The sequence below is a fragment of the Malus domestica genome, chromosome 05 (genome assembly GCF_042453785.1).
Source record: "Malus domestica chromosome 05, GDT2T_hap1".
NCBI classification, from domain to species: Eukaryota; Viridiplantae; Streptophyta; class Magnoliopsida; order Rosales; family Rosaceae; genus Malus; species Malus domestica.
The window spans coordinates 29388598-29412744 of NC_091665.1; the positions used below are offsets into that span (position 1 = coordinate 29388598).

At 37.4% G+C, this 24147-nt stretch overlaps 5 protein-coding genes across 6 annotated transcripts; 1 reads left to right on the forward strand and 4 right to left on the reverse strand.

Annotated features, from left to right (window-relative positions):
• Positions 1 to 1300: 1300 nt before the first annotated feature.
• LOC103409180 (uncharacterized) lies at positions 1301 to 4411 on the reverse strand. 2 transcript variants are annotated; one of them, XM_008347988.4, is made up of 6 exons: positions 4136 to 4411; positions 2962 to 3241; positions 2820 to 2871; positions 2077 to 2189; positions 1758 to 1996; positions 1301 to 1499 (listed from the first exon to the last, which is right to left on the reverse strand). In XM_008347988.4, the coding sequence occupies exons 2-5, from the start codon at positions 3199 to 3201 to the stop codon at positions 1766 to 1768; spliced, it is 636 nt and encodes a 211-aa protein (XP_008346210.1). In that variant the 5' UTR covers positions 3202 to 3241; positions 4136 to 4411; the 3' UTR covers positions 1301 to 1499; positions 1758 to 1765. The 2 variants fall into 2 exon arrangements, with proteins under 2 accessions (XP_008346210.1, XP_008346209.1); XM_008347987.4 differs by having other exon boundaries at positions 2071 to 2189; positions 4136 to 4405.
• A 1198-nt stretch (positions 4412 to 5609) lies between these two features.
• LOC103435846 (uncharacterized) lies at positions 5610 to 8084 on the reverse strand. The gene has a single exon (XM_008374268.4). The coding sequence runs from the start codon at positions 7589 to 7591 to the stop codon at positions 5798 to 5800; it is 1794 nt and encodes a 597-aa protein (XP_008372490.3). The 5' UTR covers positions 7592 to 8084; the 3' UTR covers positions 5610 to 5797.
• Positions 8085 to 8910: 826 nt separating this feature from the next.
• Positions 8911 to 10014, reverse strand: RIN4-2 (RPM1-interacting protein 4; the record flags this gene model as incomplete). The annotated part of the gene is given in 4 exon segments (NM_001293905.1): positions 8911 to 8940; positions 9034 to 9216; positions 9502 to 10008; positions 10010 to 10014. Coding segments are annotated over 4 exon segments (725 nt in total), but the record flags the coding sequence as incomplete, so codon positions are not given.
• Positions 10015 to 18074: 8060 nt separating this feature from the next.
• Positions 18075 to 21384, forward strand: LOC103435849 (uncharacterized). The gene is made up of 2 exons (XM_008374272.4): positions 18075 to 18979; positions 20829 to 21384. The coding sequence occupies exons 1-2, from the start codon at positions 18694 to 18696 to the stop codon at positions 21200 to 21202; spliced, it is 660 nt and encodes a 219-aa protein (XP_008372494.1). The 5' UTR covers positions 18075 to 18693; the 3' UTR covers positions 21203 to 21384.
• LOC103435848 (putative pentatricopeptide repeat-containing protein At3g25060, mitochondrial) lies at positions 20139 to 23369 on the reverse strand. Its single transcript, XM_008374270.4, has one exon. It carries the CDS (start codon positions 23226 to 23228, stop codon positions 21387 to 21389), a length of 1842 nt encoding a protein of 613 aa, XP_008372492.3. The 5' UTR covers positions 23229 to 23369; the 3' UTR covers positions 20139 to 21386.
• Positions 23370 to 24147: the final 778 nt, after the last annotated feature.

Consider the following 24147-nt stretch of genomic DNA (forward strand, 5'->3'; position numbering starts at 1 on the left):
CAATCACCACCGGATTCTATTTTAAACGGTTTTCTTTTAAATTATTATTATTAGGGAGAAGGGGAAGTTTTTTAACCGGGACGTATGTATAAAGTTACTTTTTAAAATAAATAGTACTGTAACAATACGTAGTAAATAAAGTTATTTTTTAAAATAAAAGGTAATTTTCTGGGTTCAAATCTTTTTTCTAAATTAATGTTTTTATTTAGACACACAAAATTTATGATGTTTTTGACACAATCCATAAAAGGGTATACTTTTTGTACCTATACATTTTGGGTAAGTCAAAACATGAGAAGGATTGACTATACACCATGTTAATGGGATACCTTAAATATCTCATACCAAAATTCATGTTGCAGTGGTATTTCTCTTTTTTATAAGTGAGATCGAACAAATTCTTGTCAAATACAAATTTGAACTTCATTATTGTTAGTCTATTATGAGGTTAATTCTATCTCCTCCCTCTTAGTATAGATAATACCATTTGTTCAAAAAAAAAAAAAATCATGTTGGACCCACTTATTTACTTATTCGTTTGGTGTTAGTAAACAAAGAATTCAAAGTCAATTGGAAATGCTACAAGCAAAAATTTTCAGTAAATTTTCTTACTGAATACAAAGACGAGTTTGCGGTGGAACTAGGAATGGTCAATGGAGGCACATTAATACTCCATATGTATCACCATCATTATCACAAGAACAAAGATCACCACTCACGACCACATTAACACCATATATACCATCATCATCATTACAAAAACAAACATCACCACTCACGACCACAATTAACACATATCTAGTTAGCTTTATCACCATCTTTACCCAGGAGTCCCCTTTTTTGCTAACAAAGAGTCGAAACGCCTTGTAATTTTCGACCATTTCTATGCTACAATATAATTACTAAGAGTAAGCGCTATTGCTTGTTACTCGACAGCTTGATTGAACCAAGCCTCCACAATTTCAAAATCTCCTTGTTGAACAACCTGTTCTCCCTGGTCAGAATAGAGGGGTAAATTCCTTCCCAAAGAACCATACTTGAGAGTTTCCAACCTCATACGGCTCAGAGGTCAAATTCTTTCAGTGTACTATTTATCAATGGTATTCATTTCACTTGAGTCTATATACCTTTCATAAAAGATGCTAGTTAGATGGTCAACACCGGTATACTCATTTGGTTTCTTCCTTCCGTCCCCTTCTTCTCTGCACCCAATACAAGGCAGTCGGATCCTCACCCAACCATAAACCATACGTGTAAAATAAAGCACCAGTAATTCATCACTAAGAACTTGGGCCATTCATTGCTCATCCAAAAGCTAATTGCATTAAAAGCAGCATAAAGCTGAAATTAAGGTGCCTGATTTCATAAAGAAGTTACAAATACCCACTAATCATAACATCTTTTTTGATACAAACCATTTGAGTATGAAAATTCAATTCTGCAGGCATGCCAATTCAATTCCCCAATCCTCAATCCCTCAAAAACCACCTTTCATAACCCTGCCACAACCAAGACCGTGTATAAGTACTTGACGACGAGCAAAACACGAAATTCTATAACCATGAGGAAATGTAAATTTCTTATGACTATTAGAGAATTGGCAATCCAATATCTAGTTAGTGCTATTTGTAACCTTTGCATCATAATAACCGATATAGAGAGGCACATTGCGAACAGAAGTACACAAGCGAGCAAACATATATTAGCTCCATGAGTGAACAAATAGTTATAGGAATAGGACAGCCGAGTGAACTTACATCACCAATCAACAGGTCGTAGGGAGGAATACCCTAATCAGTTCTTTCATAGTTACTTTTCTCCTACAGGTAGGGCATCTGCCCTGCGCACCTATTGCAGCTTTAATGCAAGCCTTACAGAAAATGTGGCCACATTTTGTTGACATCTCCTCAACTAAAGGAGCCATGCAAATGGGACAGGTAAAGGTGGGCTCCTTCGGTGGCGGTGGTGGTGGAGGTGGCTGTGTAACATTCTGTTTCTGCAAATAAAATATTTGAAGTATCACATACATGCACAACAAATGAATGCGGTGCCCTTAAGTCAAAAGCTTACAATTACCGTGGAGGTGGAGTTGCTGTTGCTTTCCAGATTTATGTAGAAATCACAATTAATAATTGTTTGGTTTGGTCCAACTCTTCTGCGCTTGTTCTGAGTGACCCTAGCCGTCCGTTCTGCAATAATCACAGAGAGATGGAGAGACGCATAAAGATCAATGAAAAAAATTACAAATTGTGACCAACATTAGACCTTGATTACCCTGCAAACACATATCCTAATAGTAATATGGAGCACCTACAATTCGCCACTGACAAGGTCAAACTCAAAGGTGAGTAGATTTCCTAATCTCCCCTTCTTGTTTAGAACAATAGACAAAGAAACAAAGACGACAACATCTGTCAGCTTGTACAGGGTTGTCCAGGACAACTTTCAAGACTCTGAAACTTATATTACAAACATCTTATCCTACTAAGAAAATGCTTAAAAAAAAAAGAAAGAGATGACACATTATTCTAACATTATCTCCCTACTTTATCTCATAGGTTGCCCAACACCAAATTTTTATCATTGATGCAGCAAAAACAGAAGTGAGAGGAAAATCCAAAGGAGAACATTCAAATTGTCTAATAATCTCCTGAACTTAGACAGAAGGGAACAAGAATCAAGTAACAAATAAAATAACAAAAACATAATCTTCACCATGAAGTAACAAAGAAACAGCATATCACACAAAAGAACACATAAATGCCAAAAAGTTCTGCCGTAACAAATAACAAGTTTACATTACAATATAACAAAATTACCTGATTCCACATCAACAACAGTCCTCCGGTTCCTTCTGGAATTGTTTTTAGCCTGATAAAATATCACAACATTTTCTTCAATACACTTAAGTGGATGGAGAAATTCACAATAAAAGAATGTGTAAAATTAATATAAGCATGCCTCAGCAAAAGCCGTGGGGCTGGATTCAATAACATCATCATCAATAGCCTCAACATCAATCGTATTAGGTGGTATAGGCTGAACTTGCAAAGTCGCTTGATTATTCTGAGGCACTGACTGAGTTGAAGTTCCCTCCTGTTCCCGACTGTCACCAGGTGGGGCACTATTGAGGTCCAAGTTCAACTCATTCTTTCTTCGCCGCCCTCTTGCATGTGGCGCCCTGGCCCCCCGAGTGCTCATGTTATATTAAATCTTGTATCCAAGTTGAAGATTTTAAAACCTACAGTTGTTTTTTAGAAATGAAGTAATCTTATTCAAATACATGATTCACTTTGTCGGAAATCAAATGAAGAATTATAAAACAGAAGAAACAATAATAACATACTTCAGTATTTTCAAACCAAAGCAATCAAGGATATGACACTATGCTCTATCAGCCCATTTCCTTTCCTACAACTTTCATATCAAACAAGCCGACAATAGACTCTGCTGAACCATGCCAACGAATGATAAAACAAAAGTTTGATTATGATTCACTGTTTAACTTCGTTAACCTACCAAAAAGACTGGTGCTTCAGTTCCATGCCTCAAACCAGCACGACTAACCAAACTCTCACTACAACGTATTCGGTTCTAAAAAAACTCGGCCAAAGAATCTAGAATCGAAAACCCTAGTAGAAAAACACAGTATGGAAATTGACCATAACCTGAATGAACTGGAAATCCTAATTGCAATCACAGATTTCATCCAAATCTGTGACCAAAAAGTGACCACATTTTCACAACAAACAAAGGGCCTTCTACAAAAACAGAAATCAAATCATAATCCATCAAGAAAATTGATCATTTGCAACTGAAATTTTCAATTTCCACTTAAAAGTCCCAATTTTTGAGCAACCAAACGGCTCAAAACTTGCCGACCCAGGGCTAAAATTTCCGACTTCCATCAAAACCAAATTTTTTCTAATCCCCAAACAACACAAGATAAGAACGCTACAAGCATAGAAAACCATAAAATTGCAGTAAAAATAAATAATAAATTCGCAGAAAGAAACCCTAGGAAATTAAGAGGCACACCAGAATCGAGATTTCACAACGAGAAATTGAGAATCTAACATCCGATTTCTGGAAAGCAAACGGGAGAGATAATTCGAAATTAAATTGAAAATCGTACCTTCGATCAGAGATTTTTGAGAGGGGAGGGAGTTACCAATGGTTGCCCAGAAGCACTGGGTCTGCAAATATATAAGAAAATTTTGAAAAAAAAAACAAAAAAAGAAATGAAAAGAAAGAAAGTTTATTATATTTTAATATTATTTTCCGCTTTAAAATACGAGAGGTTTATTATTTAATTAAATTAGATTAGAATTTATATGGAGAGAAATATAATTTTGCTCCGCCTTCCTTCCTTACCTGCGACGAGCGGGTCGGTGAGGCACGAAACAAGTCCACGTCACGTTGCCTACGTGTGAGATGATGAAATTATCTCTCCCCTATACGCAAATGACCACTTTGCCCTCCTTGTGCCTCGCACGTGACTTTTGGTTTGCGGTTTACGGGGTTGGTCATTCAAATTTCGTGTGCAGAATATTCTAATTAATTGACTTGCGGGATTGGCTACAAAATATATTTAATATAATAATTATTTTTAATCCTTCCCCTCTTACTAAGATTAGACGATGTTCTTGAAAATTATGGCTAATTTCAGGTATATAAGTATTGATTTTAGATCTAGAGGTTAAACGTATTCTGGCTACTTTATATAAGGTAAAGTTTGTTTTTTGAGGGTGATAGTGGAAAAGTTGACAGATAAGTCACCCTTACTGCCATAATGCCACTCTATAGAAATCGTACATGAGATTTTCACCTTATATGACTTCTCGTTCAATTCTTTTGAAGTCATTAGATCATTTTCCTCATTCAAGAATCTCTGGGCTCTTCAATTTCATTTTTATTTACTTCATGAAAGTATAGTAATCAAATTCTTAACTTGCATTAGCTTGAAAATGAGATATTTTAATGAAAAATGCTAAGAGAACTTTCTCAAACTTTCTGTCACGTTACACTTTAACTTCAATTTTCATGTCAGCATTATAAAATATTATGTCAAAAATATGAGATGACATAGAATCTAAGAAAAAGCATAACTTTGAAAAAGCCCCTTTAACATTTCTCTATTTTAATTTGTTTTAATCCACAAGAACGGGATTTTAAAATTATAAGAGACGGATAAGCATAATGCACTCGTCAACCAACTTTAGCCTTCATCAACAAATTTGTCCAAGTAATTAACGGTCGTTGACGGATGGTAACAGTTTGAAATTGGATGGACCAAATTGATGCAACTGAACATAATAAGTGGAATTTCTATAAAACTACCTTGGCCTACAAAATATTCTCTAGCTCTTAAAAAGGTCAAAATTTGTCCAAGTAATTAACGGCCGTTAAATACGTTTATATTATATTCGATGATTATAAATAAAGAAGATTGTGTGGAAAGAGAAAAAAGGTGTAAAAATCAGTTCTAGGGTTACAAAGGAAACTTCGAGCTCATATGGGTTACAGGTTGAGAATAGGGGCCAGAGAAATTGATTACTTACCAGAAAAAAATCTCAGTTTATATAAGAAAGAAAGAACATGTTACAACAGCAGTAAATAAGAAGATTTATTCAAGAAAAACGAAGAAAAAGGAGAAAAAGACAATTACATACCTCTTGGTACAGATGAACTAAAAGCATACGAAATATCAGTCATCTAAAACATGACCCAAATTTTTGCTCAAAGACTGAAAAAGTAGCTAAAAGTGTGTTGAGTTAGGCGTTTTCCTTACAAAATTCTACATCACAGCTTCTGTCAGCCTCACCATGAAGCTATTCATCTTAGCCGCCTCCAGAACAATCCACGAGGACTCAAACAACTCATGGAAGAACTCTGCGCCGATCTCCTGAGCTGCGTTTCGGAACGCGATTCCAAATGCGTTTCCTTGAACCGCTCCAAGTCTAGGCTTCCCACAAACCCCAACTATCAACACCTTTTTAGGCTCTTGTGCCAAGCATGCACAAACCAGAGGCTTCATTCGAGCTCCCTTCTCTCTCAGACCGTCCATCAGAAAATAGCAGAATTTCGTCAATGCCTGAGGGTACCCCAGCAATTTTGCATCCAACGAGTCTTCGAGTTTCACCCAACGAAATTTCCTTCCACTTCTTATGCAGCCTCTCTTGGTTATTGCCATGCTTCCTTGCCTTAGAATTGCCCGCTGGATCTTTATTGCTTGTTGCATTCCTCCTTTCAACTTATCGAGATTGTTCATTGACAATGCATCATAAGCCATCCCAAACTCCTTGGAAGCACAAGAACCATCTGATGTCACATACGATTCAAGCAGCGCTGTAACTCCATACACCACATCTGCTGCAGATACTCTTGATCTGTAACCATGGAGCCGCAGAAAGCTTCTGTAGTAGAAATCAGTGAGTCCATATTCGGGTAAAAACCGTTCAAACTCCTCTTTCATCAGCCGTTTCACTTCTGTATCCATGTACCTATATTTCTGCTGGCAATCCACAAGCGAAAATCCCATCCTTGCAAGAAGAAGCTTGAGCTTCTTCAACCCATTGTCACTCCATGTCTTCAATTTAGTAGCAATGTACGAAGAACAAAGCATAGAATCGAATAAATTCCACTCCTGCAACAACATTAGCCTAGGCTCATCTTCGTATGTAATTCTAGATGCCTGGGGCACACGAATCTTCGTGCCATCTTTGAGAGTCACATTAGTCACTGCCTCCAAATTCCCAGAACTGTTAATGTACTGCTCAAGCTCCATCACCGCAGCTTGGTACCTCTCATCCGTTAACCTCTCGTGCAAAAACTGATCCGTTAACGAAACGCAAGCCAACCAAAGCAACTCATTTGTGTTCTTCCTCAAAGAATGTGACAAATCATACATCAAACACCCTGAAGGCTTACCATGAAAAGTACCCAAATGATAATATTTCCTCTTCAGGTCCCGAAAGAGCTTAACTGGGTCGTTCTCCCGATCCACCCTTCTTCGCTTTCTCGAGCCGTCTCCATTTCCTTCTTCTTCCTCCTCACTCTGGCTGTCATCACCGTCACTGTCGCTATCCGATTCGGGGTCAAATTCATCATCACTATTCAAGTCACTCGCATTCGCCAAAGCCGACACATCCTCAATGTCATACGCCAAATCAGCCTGCCTCTCGTCATCCAAAGTATAAAGCACAACCACACGATCATTCTGGTCGCTCAGATTATGCAAATGGATCGGACGGTGGCTGTCAACCACGAAAACACGAGCCTTGGGAGACAAATTGAGGAGCTTCTTCAGGTCCCGGTGGCAGCCCCAATTGATCAACAGTATCGAAACCGGGTTTTCGGACGAAGAACACAAATCCGGGCCTGCATACTTGTGAATCTCCTGAAACGACGAGACGGGGTAGCACGCGTATCGGATCGAATCGGACTCCAGGACATGGAAGATGATTTTGAGGGCACAGAGCGAGTCCGCATCTGAAGTCGATGGGAATATCAGAAGAGGAGATTGAGACGACGCCGTTGCGGACTCACGGAGCCTCCGGTAGAAGGACTCCACAGTTGTCTCTCTCACCATGAGTTTATAGGGTTTGAACTCAATTGGGCATAGAGATTTCAATATTTCTAAAGCAAAAATCGAAGCTTTCCTATGAATCCCAATTCAGCGAAACCCTAATTTCAGCTATTCTGAAACAACTGCTCAATTGGGTTCGCAGATGTGTAAATCTAGAAATTGAAGTGAAAAATGAAAGGGTTTTTTCTGCGTGAAAAGAACTGGAAGTTCTGAATCAAAGTGAAGTACCTGAGATTTGTAAGGATTCGAACACAGCAATCGGTTCCCTGTATTCGATTCAGCTATGGCGGACTGGCAATCCGAAATCTAAGAGAGAGACAGAGAGGGGGGATTTGAGATTTTAGGTTTCAATTTTCAAACATGTAATCTAACATTTTCGTTTTGAGTATTTTAACGTACTTTTTTCAGCGAAATTTGAAGTTTTGAAACGCGCGGCGAAATTTTGGCGCTCGATTGGGGTTTCTGGTTTGGTCTGTGGGGGCGAGAATTGTAAGTGAGCGCCCTCAGGGTGGACTCCCATCCCATTATTTGTACGGTGAGGATTGGTTATTTACAATTGACCCTCATTTTTCGGCTTTGTCCTTTTTCTTGTCGGCGGCTCGGACACTGCAATAATGTAATGATGTTAGTAGGGAACAATCGTGCATAATTCTACGTTCAAATTTTTGGGAGGACATGTTATTTTATTGCGGTTAGAAGTAGGATAGAATGCCTTTAATCTTTCCGAGTCCCACTAGACATTATTTATGCTCTATAGAGTGTAGGATACCTTAAGCTTAAAAGAAATTGATTTATGATTTGGTTGAATTTTTGTAGAGGGATTTTGAAATGGTGACCTACAAAGCCAAGTCAAAATCATTTGGCAACATTACAGAATGAGAAGGAGAGCTGAGAAAATAGACCACGAGGATGCGAGCATCGTTTAGTGTTTATCTCTACCCTCTGATGTCAAAAGAAGGCAACATATATTCCCACGAGAAAATGCATCCCAAAAGAACAAGACAAATATTGCCGGACATTATTTATTGAAATAGGATCAAAGAATCGAGTTTTTTCCAACCATATATATAGTTGTTAAATTGGTAACTCAATGGCACAATAACACACCCAAAAAAAGATGACAAAAAAGAAGAAGAAGAAAGATTTCCAATCAGAATGGAACGAAAGCTTTATTAATACAAAAATAACACACAACCTTGGACAGATAAAAATGGATGCACTTTATAGAAGGTACTCCTCCCTCGTGGATACAAAGCCCTTAAGATATTTACAGGTCCAAACACCTTATCATTTACCCACAAATTCCGAGATACGATTCAATCTCATTTTCTGCTCCATGGAAAGCAGCAACTCTGCAAAATTTGAGTCCGAAAAAGAAAACGAAATGAGACATGAAAAACGGTGTTTGCATGAAAATGAGAGTGATATGGTGATTAGTGACAAACCTTGGCACTGTCATTGGAACCCTGCCTTCTGGCATCCTGGTAAGACGGCTGAGAAGGAGTCCCTGGTACTTTTCCCGCCCGCTCCTCCCGCACTTTGTTGAATATGTGAGTGAAACCATCAGCTGATGCCGGGTCGTTTTCATCCCACTCGCCAAATTTCGGAACAGCAGCACCTTTCTCAGGCTGCCACATTAAAACAGAAAATATACTCAAGAGCAAGACTTGACAAAGATATTGTATCACTATAAAACTACCTGTTATTAAGTTAACTACAGGAACAATAATTTCGAAAACAATGGTTTTTACCCAGCAAAACTTTTTCGAATGATGCTTGATCATCAGTCAAAACAAGTTTTTGAGACCATATCTTTTTACCGTAATTACAATAAAGAAGGAAAAATAGACAACAGTTTGACAAGTTTATGATGGTATAACAATATAATAATGGATATGAGGAAGAAAATTTACACTTTCATCACGAGGTTTGAGGCGGGACCTTCCAGGAGTGCCATGGCTAGTTTCATATGAAGCCTTTCCTTCCCAGGAGGGTGAATCTCGTCCTGTGACCCTCGCATTGCGATGGAGAGGTGAACGCTCAACACTGTTCTCAGACCCAGCACTTGGCCGTGCAGGCCTTCGATGGGTTTCACCAGAACTAACTCCACGGCCTCTGCTAGGTTGATGTGCTGATTCACCAGAATTTCTGCGCTGGGCTGGGGAGTTGGCAAATCTTAGGTCATTATCCTCCCTGCTTCTTCTCTGTTCATGAACTGGTTTTTCTGGTTCTGGTCTAACTTTTGGAGGAGAAGATGCAGATATGTCAGAAAGGATGTCCGGGTTCTCTTGGGGGTCATTTGGATTAATCATCTTTCCCCCGACACCAGTTCGATCCTTACGGGCCTTATCAAAATAGGCTGTGTAAGGAACACTTTCTTCGCCTTCCCAATTGCCAAACTTTGGTACATGTGAACGTTGCTGCCACATTAAGAAAATAGTGTCATGCCTACTATTTTCATCAATCAATACATTTCAGTACATCAAGTAGCATTATATGAAGTATTTAAGACCTCGTCTATAAACAGGGTCATTGAATGGGTAAGTTCAAGTAGGCAGATGAAACCACTGAACAGAAACGAGGACCAAATTTAAAAATATGAATTGGACAAGTATGACAGGCAGTTCAATGTGATCACAACTTGATCTCGCTTAACCACATTGCAACAAACTTTCAAATAAACACAGTTAGAACAGATCGGGGAAGAAAAGGACATTCAAAATCTATTGCAACTCCCTAAACCTTCTCAGAGCAACACAAAAGAGATACTTCTTCAACAAGCTTTGGTTGCATTCAAAGAATGAGGTAACAGATGGTGACCTCACCTTTGTCCGGTGAGACAGTTACGCATTTTCTCAATGGCATGCTCTTCCCTAAACGTGTTTCCATTTCTACCATGAGCGCCCTAAAGCGAGGGAGGGAAATGACTGGAAGATTAAATGCCCATGGAAAATATTCAAATGAACATACGCCAAATGGTATACCAGATGACACATCCCAATATACCACCTCTACGATTGTCCAATTGCCCACATGATTGTTTGGTTTAGACTGCATACCTATGCCTTTCTAGTTTCTAATCAAAAGCCAATCAATCCAATGCAACATCCAAGTTTAAGTTTTTAACAGCATATACTGACATCAAACCCAAATTCCTTTAAAATCAATGGTATTATAAGACTATCTTGGCACAACCAATATCAAGCCACTAATTCCAGTTCTCCTTAATTGCAACAAATGAAGGATAACTCATCCAACCTAGTCACCTTGTCACTCAACACTATCGATTTGGAGAAGCTGTAAAATGCACCAAACACTAGTGAACAATGATATCTCTCTTCACACTAAGTAAAACCCCATATATTCATTTTAACTGAGAAGCCAAAGAATTTCAATTCATACAAGAAAGTTGATAAAGAGAGATAAATTTCAGCTTCATCCAATCAACTCATTCAGAGAGAGAGAGAGAGCTAAAGAGAGAAAGCTTTCCGGACTCACCTACTAGTACGAAAAAATACCAAGTTATAAACTTATAATACATAAAAAAATGTCAACCCATTGATTTCATTTCTCTAGAAATGGCAATTATCCAACATTCTCACTTTGTGCGCCAACAGTATCTGTTGGAGATACCTTAAAATTCATTGAAAAAAATGAACAAAGATTTCTCCACCCACATAATAAACAATGTAGACTCAGAGAATTTCAAGTGTGATTATGCAAACAAGAAGGAAGGGGAAGAGAAATTTTGTCTAAGAACATATTATCAAACATATAACACATACAGGTTTTCAATTACCTACTAGCACTAAAAATTTCAAATAAGATACCATAAAACATCAGCCTCATCAAAAGATTATCCATCCAAAATTTCAGCAAAAGTATCAACTTCCAAGAATCAAAACACTGGAGCCGTATGGCATATGCATCAGTGTTTAAGCATAATGCAACATCAACTAGACTACAGTAGACCGCTCAACCCCATTCCAATCCTCAAAACAAGAACTCGGCAACCCAAACTCAGTACAACTATTACGCAAATTAACAAAAGCTAGGGCTCCAGTTCGCCCAAGCACAATTTTTTCAATGCTAATTCAACCACATGAGCAAAAAAAATGCAAGAATTCTTCTTCTTTTTCGAAATAATTATTGAACATATATCATATACAGAAGCTGAAATGTAGATTCGAAGGAATGATAAAAGGCACTTTGATTGAGCAACCTAAAGTAAACTCCCCAATAACAGAACCCAGATCAATAATACATCAAAGTTTGCAACTTTACATGTCAACAAGCTTTCACATCAAAATATAAATTAGTAAACTTACAATCCCAATTCAATATTTTTCCATTCAATTTCCAACAAAGTAGAAAATTTCCAAAATTAGAAGACAAAATCAGATAAAGCTCATATTTTTCTGAATTTCCATAAATTCTCTTCTTTATTTCCACAAGGAAACAGAATATTCATTTATTCAAAAAAATAAAGCACAAAAAAACCCAGAGAAAGTTGTGAACTTACTGCCATTTTGCTGTCCACCAGATTTAGAAAAAACCCAGGAAAGTAATGTCAGAGTAGAATCTCCTGGACCACCCACCACAAACACGCAACCCCAGTAGCTCCTCCACGAAACCCTTCTACGAACCACCAAGAGAGAGAGCAATTATTTTAGAGAGAGAGAGGGAGGGAGAGAGAGGAAGAGGGTGTAGAGAGAGAAAGGAGAGAGAGTTATAGAGGGGTTTATCAACCATTGACGGACCCTACCCGTCATGTTTGACCTTTCTCTCTATGTAATAGTCCTGCTTCTCTGTTCAAACATCTCCCTCAGCGAGTTAAGACTCTCCGTCTATTTGCGATAATGCTATTGGTTGATAATATGCTCTTTTTTTATTAATTAATTTATCCCCTGTATAATTCAATTTTTTCATTACTTGTTTTCTAATTTTCTTTTTCTTACAAATTATAATTATAACGTGCTACGTTTTTCACTCATCAAATTTTGATAGTAAGATATGATATGTTTAACGTTCTGTCCCATTCAAATTGTGTTAGCGAGAATCGTTCATGCACACATAACTGATTGCGAGGTTTTTCTTTAAAATAAGCAACATTAAAATGATAAAATAGTAATTTACTCACTTCCATTTAAAATTTAGCATGCCTTTATAAATTTGAAGTAATTTAAATTGTGTTAGCGAGGGTCGGTCATTTATGAATTATAAAAAAGAAGCATAAAGATATGACTTTTTAAACGCGGCTAATGCATAGTAATTTTTTAAAACACCACTGATGCATAGTAGTTCCTGAAATTGGTTTTTTAGTGTGTTATGTGTTTTGCTACTCTTTAAAGCAGAGCTACCAATAACAGTTCATGCGTATTTGATTGGTTTAAGTTATTGTTCATGATTAGTACAGGGATTAGCCAAATTAATTATACGAAAATGATGTAGTTACTAGTTCTTGATGCAGTGTGACTTTAGCATTATTATTATTTATTCATTTTAGTACGTATGTGCTTTATGCTTGTCTTTTTCTGTCCATGTGTTTTATTGAGATTGTATTGTTTTTGTTAGGAATTTTAATTGTGTTCATTTGGAGTTAAACAGGTTAGTTTTAGTGGCGGCCAACTTCAAATTGTAATTTGAGGAAACCTCAACTGAAGTACGAAAGCTGTGTTCGCTTGTCGATTTCTGTGGAAACATTTTCTCATGACTCCTTTTTTTGTCTTCTTCTCAATTTTTTGGGGTTTAATTTCTTTTAAAATGTCATATTGTAATTAGATAAGAAGTTTTAATGCTAGCTTATAATTTTCTTGATTTGGTTCACAAATTCAAGGTTTTAAAAAACGCTAGGCGTTAGTCGGGTGTGCCTAGGCGGTTAGGCGAGGTCTAGGCGGATTTAGGTAAATTTCTTGTATATCTTGTAAATAAGTGCATATTAACACTTACAAAAAAATATACTTGAATAAAATTCATGGATAAAATGCAAAAAAAGGATAAAATGCAAAAAAAATATCCAGCAAGTCCAAAATTTAAAAACATATATGCCATGTAATTTAAGATATTTTGAATTATTATATCTAATTTTTTAAAAATAAAGGTAAAAATCCCACATAGTGGGTTGGGTGATTCATAATAAAGAAAAAATTCTAATATGAATATGGGTAGTTCTTTGTAATTTATAAAATATTTTTTAGAGATCATATTACTTTATGTTTAATTTAAAGAGAAATAAAGGTGTGAAATATGTGGATGTAGGGACTGACACCCATCATTTTTTACGAGAAAAATCAATATGTTAGGGACTGACAGCCTATGGTTTTTAACAAAAAAACAAGCAACTTGATGCTTGTTGTCAAAACTTGATTGGAGGGAAACTAATAAAAAAATTAAATAAGAAAAGTATGCAGAGTGTACGTGGTGTGAAAGGAAGAGAGAGAAAGTTATTTCTCATCGTCTTCATCCTTTCGTCTTCGCCAAACCGTGAACCAAAAACCTAGAAGGACAAGAATGCAGTTGATTTGCATTCTTGAAAACAGAACAAAACTAAAATTTCTGGACCGCCTAGGCCACTAAGTCACCTGCCTAGGTTGCCCAAGCTGTCTCGATGGCTGCCTAATCCCTGTCCCGATTTTGAGTTAATCCCTGCGGCCAGTCACCACCCAGCGCCTAGACGCCACCTAGGCCGATTTTTAGAATACTGCTATAATTACTCTTTTGTTTGTCTTTTTTCTAAAAATTAAAATTGCTTCGCCAAGAGTTTGACCACACTCAATTTTGAGATAAACAAAATATCTTTACGAGTATTGTTGAGAGTCTGAATTTCATATTATAGAAATAAAGTTTATACACGAACGTTTAATAATCTTGAGATTCTTTAACCATTATCAACTAGTTTGAATTGAATGTGCACATTCTAGTATATGGTGTGTTAGAACTAATTATTTATGTGTTGAACTGAATTGTCCATGTACTCCTGCATCACACAGTATTTGTTGCCTTTGATAGATAATCTCACATTGGAGCAATTAAAGCCTTAGAGCAACTCCGCCCTCCCAATTGGTAGGGGGATTGGGTGGATGATTTGATCCACCAAAACCAATAGGATGAGCTCCAGCCTTATGCCCAGTCACTCAGGCTATAGTGAAAAGCGGAAGGCCCGACTGCTCAATCGGGCCACAATCGCCCAACGCACTGCTTAAGGCAGTCAGACGTCAGGGTGATGTCACACACATTATAATTATTTGTGCCAGACACATGCATTTCACGCGTACGTGGGCGCAAGTTGTCTGACAAAAATCAAGGGTCTAGATTTATCATATTTGACAGTCCCTTGTTATCCTGATTTTTATCGAAAATAAACATAGTATGATTTTTTTTAAATAATTTTTTAATGCCAATTGTTCGGACAATTCATCTATGGCTGGAGATACGCTTAGGTAATTACTGTTCATAAAAAAAAATGCCAATTACTCAATAGCACATACTATTATCACCCTAAAGGGTGAAGTTGCTCTTTCATATGTGTTGCCTGCGATGGTGAATTTCATCCTAAACCTTACATGGAAGTAAAATTCTCTTCCCTCCTAATCTCTCTCCCCATTCCTCCCCTTCTACTTGAACGGTTAATGTTAAGTCACGTTAACATTTTATTTTAATATTTTTTTAAAGACAATAAGACAAAAAGTAATGTGTGAGAAGATGGGAGAGAATGGAAGAGAATTGAAGGGAGAGAGAATCCTACTACCTAAACGTGAGATGCACTAGCTTAAATTAGGTGATGCATATTTTATTTTAATCCCATAGAAAGTTCTTCCACAGATAAAATACTGGTTTGGTACTGAGATAATTTTTTAAAAAGTGGGTATAAAAAAAAGCTGAGCTCAAAAAAGTGTTTGGTAAACACTTAAAAACAGTTTATTTTCACAGTTTTGGGTGAAAAAAAAAATTGAAAACGTAAAGCAGCAAAAATGAGCTTATTCTCACAGCACATTAAAAACAATTTTTTTTCAAAACACAGTAATACCAAACCAGCCTAAAGTCTATAAACTGTGAGTGGGAGCTGGGGCTTGGCAGACATTGCACCAACTCAAGAGCTGATATAAAATACAAACTTAACTATTGATACTCCAAAATACACAGTTAAATTTGTATCTTATGTTTTCCTTATATCAACTATAAATCGTGTAAAATTTGCCTCCATGGTTAGTACAGTTACGTAGGGTTATGAACTTATGCACCTTCTAGAAAGGCCAATTTGTCAACTAATTAAGTTTTAATTTAATTAACAATTGGGTTGATAAACAAAAAGAAAATCATAAATAAAGCCTTTATTCAAAACTAAACTTGTCATAAACAAATGCCCTAGTTGACATGAAGAAATCTGGTTCAAATCTTGAAAGAACACAGCTTTATAGAGAAAAAAAGTATTCTAGGCCTGATTGAGATAATTTTTTGTGCAAGGGCTTATTTGTTTGTTACGTCACAACATGAGTTTGTTTAAAATACAAAGGGGATTCCTGCATTTTGGTTCATTAAAATAGACCAAAGTATGATTCGAATACATAAAACTTATTTTGTGGGTACATTTTGAATGGATACATAACAAGACATAAAAGCCTGTACCTAAAAATCTCTTGTATGTATGACTTACAATTAAGAGCATAATATGAGTTCAAATATTGATTCACCTTTGAATCCACAGTAATGGTTTAAGCTAATCGTGGGCTTCAAAACAACACAAGCTATGTAATGTATCTAATACTTTAGCTTAGTTCGATTAGGTTTGCTGACTTGACCGTCAGAAGGTTTCAACCAACACTGTACCTATACATCAGTCACACCCAAAATTATATATCATCTTTGAATTGTAGATTACTGGAGTAATTTGGATTCACGTTGATATTTTTGCTTCTTAGTTAGCCTCGCACAAAATGACCAACTACATAACAAATGGTGCATCTTTTGTATGATTGTAGTGCCTTTTTGCATAAAGAATCATTGTCTTTTGGGATAACGGCCAGATTGTATTCACATCTAATTGCACAATCTTTCCCACTAATCCTTCATCAACTTTTCTTTATCTCATCTCATCACTTTTATAAAGTTTGTATTAAATAGAAAGCCCTCATTAGTTTCACTAATCTTCCACTTTAACTTTATTCGTACACTTAATAGAAAAAAACTTGGTGTTTGTATGGGATTGTTTTATACATACATGTTTAAGGTGGGTGTTGTGACATATCATCGTTTCATAGTCAAAGTTCGGTCTTATTCAATAGTTTTTGTATAATGCACCAGAGCATAGCGTGTAGCGGAGTTATAAATTGTTACATGCTTTGGATTCTTTGATAAAATGAAAATAGGAATGACTATAGGATTTTGATACCTTCAATTCTTCAGTAAATATCATGCACTTCAGTAAATACCATGCACCCGAGCATGATAAAACTTTATCGTATTCAAATAATACAAATATGACTTGTTTGAAAGTCCTTTTAAAATAAGTGAAAGTGCTTTTAGAAAAAACGTTTTTAGGTTCTAAAAGCACTTCAAGTTTTTCTAAGATTCACTTGCACTTTTACTATAGATTGATTTCAATAACATTTCACTAAAAGTGCTTTTAGCTTGTTTAAAAGCATTTCCAAATAAGCAAAACAAGCTTTTAACTATCATTCAGAATGATGAGGCTGTTTTGGAAGAATCTTTTTTATTGGATGATATTTTTGTACCACTTTTTTCCCTTTTTCTTACTCAAAACATTGATGACATGTTTACTAATTCGACATAAGCCAAGGAAAACTTGAAATGACAAAAGAGTGAGTCAATGAACGTTTACAAATCTGAAAACTAATGAAAGTGGATGATTTCATATAAGGAAAACTAATGAAAATGGTTTAAAATTTTTGAGTTTTAACAATAAGGACAAAATAAAGAGTAAAGTAAATAGTACTAGAATTGATTTTTATGTGTAAAAATATAATTTTTCGTTAAAATGAACAACATCTAGAATTTTTTATTAAAATTCCTTTCTATATAACCAACGAACCCCAGCTTCATGCTTGTGGCCATAACGTAGATAGTAGCCCATTGGACCCTCTTCTATTGCATTTTCAAACAAATGCCATATAAATAAATAGTCAAATTGGTAGCATACTAGCATGCAATTGCAAAATGTGGCATATGAATATATGTGACAAAATAATGGCTTGGTTGAATGTCAAAGTATGTGTAGCAAGTAGCGAGACCTTCTCAGTTCTCGACAGTCGAAGTCAAGCTGTTGCAGCTTCTACTCACAATAACAAGTACAGTACTCAACAATCTCTCTCCCACCTCTCTTCCGGACAAAGATTGTCTGCCCTTCTACTTTCGGTGCCTTTCCGTTCCCTCTTATTTGTATGGTCACGGTTAGGCTAAATCAACATTTTATATTACTATTTATTTTTGTCTCATTATCTTTATAAAAGATAATATAAAATATTAACATAATTTAACCGTAATTATATAAAATAAAAAGATATGAAAAAGCATCGGACGTGAGAGGCAGACAACCCTTGTCCCGCTCTTCCTCCGGCTAAAAGCTTCCTTAGTTTTTTTGCCTTCAATTACACATCAAGTTCATTGCTTTTGACTCTGCAAAACAACTTTACTTTTCATCCCCTAATCTTAAAGCAAAACCCATTTGCAAATAAACCAAATTACACCGCCTAGTTACAGAAAAAGCCACCAAATTAAGTTAATTAACAAATGGTTTTCTGCAGAAAAGCTTCCTGCTTTCTTACATTTCCCTCAAAAAGCCTAGATCTGTGTCCTTAAACCCCATTTTTTGTCGATAAATCCAGCTTGTAGCAACTGGGTTTTGCTATTTACCTCGAAATATCATTACCCATCACCAAAAAAATCTGATTTTCAGTCAGAAATCCGTTGTTGCAGCCAGTATTTATTGCTACAGTGTCAGGAAGCTGCTTTTTCAACTCCATGGATCTGTGATTCTGCCTGCCGAGAAATGAAGCTGCTTTTCTGAGAAGCCGTTCCGATTCCATCACAAGCCAAGCAAAAAAAAAAAAAAAAAAAACACCCAGAGCTTTTGGTGGAAGCAGGGAAGGATGATTCAGCTGTTGTTCGTAGTGCTTTTCGCCGAGGGGGTTGTAGCATTCCTTCTGCTGGTGAAAATTGGGCCGTTGAGGGAGCTGGTAATAAAGAGCTTGGATCAGATAAAAATGGGTAAGGGTCCGGCCACCATAAAAACGATTGCCGGGACCATGTCTGTGATTTTAATCTCCGACTTCATCAGCATTGTGAAGATCCAGAACAAAGGTGTGAAGCTTGGGACGATGTCGCCGATGGATCAGGTTCTGTGGAGGACCCACCTGCTTGAAGCTTCATTGTTGGGTATGTTCCTCAATCCTGCTCACTGTTTTCTTAGTAGTTTTGAGTGTTTTGGTTACTATTTAGTTAGGGTTTTCTTGCTTTAGTTATGGGTTTTTGTTAAGAGTTCATAGAGACCGGCTAGCGGCTCACTACTATTGAACACCGATACTGAACCTAACTTAATCACCTGGCCCGTAGATTTTGTACAAAAGTTCTCGATGCAATTAGTGGTGGAACCACTCAATATAAGTTCTACTGAATTTTTTTTCTCGCGTTTTCGATGTGGGACTATACATTTTTAACAGTTTTAATTGGAAGTTAACAAATGTGTACGAGTGTGTGGATTATTACACGAGTCCACCAAGGGAAAAGTAGAAGTTCTCTAGCACAATTAGTTTTGTTGCACATAAACAAGAAACTTTTAAGGTTGTTGCCACTAGGTTCTGTTGAGAAAGGGGTCGCTCCTGGAAAAGAATCTATTGATTCTCTCGCAATTGGTTGGACCATGATTAACCCTCGGCTTTACAGATGTACCCGTCAATAATTCTTTATACATTGCAAGGATCTTTTGGCTTCTTTAGACTGTGTTAAAAAGATTTGCCTGAAAAAACTGGTTGTTTTGATTAGTGGATCTAGTAAGGACTAGAAATTGGTCTAATTGTAAGTCTTCAGTATAGTGTGGTGTTAACTTGAAATGAAAGTTCTCAAGATGATATCTGAATCGTTAGCGAAAATCATATCGTTTGGGTGGAAAAGATCACTTGTTTCAATATACAGACGTTTTTTATTTGGTTTTTCCTTTTCCTTTTTGTTCTGTTCTCTTAGCAAAATTCAAGCTGTAGTTGGTAAGAAGTATCCTATATTTTCATTTTCTTAAATATCGCTTATCAGACTAATTAAGAAAGTGAAAATATAAGATATAAAGGTTTTCCTTCAGTTGCCTACCCTTTGCCAGTTTGCCAGTATTTGTTGGTTTTTCCGTTTTAATGTGAAATTAATTTCATTGGTTTTCCTTGTTCCCCGTATACATTTGTTAAAGACATATCACTAGGAGTGTTAGTTCTTATGATTTTCATTTCCTTTCCTTTTCCGATAGCTTAATAATAATCAAGTATTTGCATGCATAATTGTATATCTTCTAGGATGTGACATCATAAATCTGTATGTAACGCACGAGGAGTAGTTCAGTACCAAGTCAAATTATATTGAATTCAATCAAAAAATTGCGACCTAAGTTTTGCACTCACAATCTACAGTGCGACTATCGTCAATGTAAGGACTCAATCCACTAGGTAAATAGGCATGGGGGCGACAAGATATTAGCCATTCATTAATAAAATCTTCACGTTGGCCTCGTACTATCACCATCCATTGTAAATGTGTTTCGCTGCAGGTTTCTCTCCTATTGTCGGAATGACCCTAATTAATTTCACTCTTAAGAACTGTTTCTTGCTCCTCTCTCTTTTTATGGTCAAATGATGCAAACCTGGCAACCAGATGACTCCATCTCTCTCTTGGACTGTGTCCCGAATCCTCAGAATCGCTGTCTACTGGTTGAATACTTGGTGTCTCCATTCTTCATTACCCTTGGTTGCTGCTGCTAGTCCGGCCTCTCTGTCCTTGTACACCTAGTAATCGCTTTCATGTTCTGGAAGAAGACGATTTTGGTTACCGGAAAAGGGAATGCTTAAGTTGATTATACAGTCTTCTTGGGCAACTGACAGTAGAGCTTCATGCATGGTGTCTGCTCTGGGATTGATGTCCGAACTGTTGTTTGCATTCCAGTGAATGATCCTTTCTATCCCTGATGACCCAAGAAATCAAGCACCATTATCTCAGTAAGCTAATCGATAATTGATCTTGCCTGCAGGTTTTACCCTATTTCTTGGATTCATAATTGATCGAATGCACCATTATCTCAGTAAGCTAATTGGATTGAGGAGTAGCGTGGGAGCTTCAAAAGAAGAACTTGATAGGCTTCAGAAAGAGAAGATACAGCTTAAAGAAAAGGAAGATAAATCGTCCCAAGAAATCAAGCAGCTGCAAGACAAAATCTCAACTCTAACAGAGGATTTGAAGAAGCTGAAATTGGAATGTGCAGAGAAGGATAAAAGCATCGAAACTGCTGAATCCCATGTTGCCTCCCTCCAAAAACAGGCTGCAGATCTACTTCTCGAATATGACCGCTTGTTAGAAGACAACCAAAATCTTCAGACTCAGTCTCTAGGTTATAGGAGCAGGTAATTTTGAAACACCGCCGCAGTTTGAGCTTTGAGACGTATTTTGCTTACTTGTGATGTTCTTGTCTGATCCCCTGCCGGAAAGTTGTTGAAAATTTTGTAATTCTCGTGAAATTAGAACGTACACTCCCAGATTTAGTTCACGATGCCTTTCGATTAATAGATATGCACACGGAAATTTGAATCTGTTAGAGCACTTTGATAAATTTTCTTTGCTGGAAGGAATGTTCGTCTTCCGAATTGTGCAACAGAAATTCATTCCTGGGAACATATCCGATGGCTCTCATGTCATGATCCAACTTATTCAGGATTTGCATGATATCGCCATGATGTTGGTGTGTCTTATCTTCCATGAGAAAAGCATGGAGCTCTCCATTCACTTCCACAACACTATAACCAGGCACTTTCTTTGTTCCTCTCTGTTTCATCATCTTCTTCATGTCTGCTACATCATCCCACTTCCTCGCCATTGCGTAGAAGTTCGAGACCAAAGCGTAAACTCCTAAGTCATCCGGATTCAAATCGAGGATCTTCTTAGCCACGACCTCTCCAATCGACGACTTCCCATGATTGTGGCAACCTGCCAGGAGGGCAACCCAAACAGCAAGGCCAGGTTCAGTATTCACAGAATTAATTAGCTCATAAGCCTCTTCCACTCGTCCGGCGCGAGCCAGTAGGTCAACCATGCAAGCATAATGTTTCTCCCCCGGAGTGGTTTTGTACTTATTGACCATGACGTCGAACCAATACTGGCCTTCTTGTACGAGGCCTGCATGACTGAAGGCTGAAAGAAGAGAAGCAAAAGTAGCATGATCGGGCTTTACGTTTGTCTCCGTCATCTGGAGGAAGAGTGCTAGAGCTTCCTCTGCATGACCATGAATTCCGTAGCTTGTAATCATAGCATTCCACGAGATTAAGTCTCTGGAAATAATCTGATCGAAGAGAGCACGTGCGTAAGAAAGGGATCCGCATTTCGAATACATGTCAATCACTGCAGTACCCAAAACTTCATCAAAATCAAGCCTCTTCAAGATAAATGCATGTGCGGATTTACCCCATTTCAAAAACCCTACTTGTGAACATGCTAGAAGTGCGCTCACAAGACACGCTGAATCGGGTTCAAATCCACTGCCCTGCATCTCTACTAGCATTTCGAGTGCACGCCCTGCGAAGCCATTTTGAGCAAAGCCGGAAATCAAAGCACCCCACGAAATGGCATTCTTGTAAGGCATCCTATCGAACACCCTATAAGCTAGCTCCAAATGCCCGTTCTTTGCATACATATGGGCAAGGCTGGTTTGAACCATAACATCCATACGAAGACCTCTCCGAATCATAAACCCGTGAACAGAAAGACTCAATCTCAAGTCCCCAAGACTTGCACAAGCCTGTACCAACCCCGTCATCGAAACCCCATCAAATTCGATTCCCTCATGTTGCATTCCCCTAAACATCTCAACTGCTTCCATTGGCCTTCCACTCTGCACAAACCCTGTTATCATTGTTGTCCAACAAACAAGGTCCTTTCTAGGCATCTTTTCAAACACCACCACTGCTTCATCCATCTTCCCGCTCTTGGCGTACAAGTTCAAAACAGATGATCCCACAAACACATCACGTTCGTACCCGCAATCCACCGCCTTAGACCAAATTTCCTCACCAATCTCCAAGTCCAACATGCTTGCGCAAGCCTTAATCGCGACAGTAAAAGTCGAACTATCAGGTCTAACTCCATCCGCTACCATCTGATGATATAAACTTAAAACTTGAGACGGGTACTCTTGCCGAGAATACGCGACTATCATGGCATTCCATGCATTCACGCCTCGTTGAGGCAATTTATCGAACACTTTGCGGGCGGACACCGTATCCCCAATACGCGCGTAGGACGCTATGAGTCGAGCGTTGAAGCTTCCATCGGCGAGGGTACTAGTCAATATCATAAGAGCATGGACTTTAGCTATGGAGTTCTTATCCGTGCAGGATAAGAGGAGAGCTCTGAGGCGCCTTGGCCATGGAAGTAACTGCATCTATGCATGGGAAGCTAAAACTTGATATTCTGTTAACACCTACTAGGTTACTGTTTATAGCCTTTGCAAAAGAGAGATTATTATTTCCTACTTTACTTTTGCAATTTGTTTGATTTTCTTTTGAGCGAATATCATACTTTCTTTTAGTTTAGGACATAATATTCGATCAGATAAAAAACAGACAGAATAATTTGGTCCAAATCCTTTCTTACAGCATTAACTCTTTTCCCTTTAAATTATCTAATTAATTGTTTTTATTTATTTGGGATTTTGGTGATGGTACTTGGATAACATTTGGAAATACGTTTGAATTATTGAGGCAAATATGTTCTCGATCGAGCCATAGATTCTTTGGCGTTGAATTTGATTGGTTGGAATTCAAAATGAAATTTATTATGATTGCATCTAAAATTTTGTATCCTTGACAGAATTGAAGCGAACAAATGCACGCTTTATGTGACACACCCCAACCTAGAAAGTTTACTTGGACTCCAAATCGAGTTGTGCTGGCTGACACCAAGAGGGTGACGAAACCATAAAATATAGTGATGTGGGAAAAATGTGAATAAATTTAAATCTAAAAATGTCTAAATACGAGAGTGTGCTGTGAGCGGAAATGAACCAATTTCACACGTGATGTCAGAGTATAAGTAAAGTAGAGTAGGGTGGATTAAGAATCATACCATTGAAGGTAATCTCCAATACCAAGATTTGCCCCGAATCCTCGTCGATAAGAAAGCTCAGCTAAAAAAACCTAGAGGGTGGAAACAAAGCAAGGGTGAGTGACCTTGGAAATAAAATTTTAATAAAAACCTTCTAAATCGTTATAACCCCTTGCTGTAACACCTGTATAGCTTAAAAAAAAATCATATCACGTATCAATGTAAAATCAAAAGTATACCAACAGTAAATCCAACAT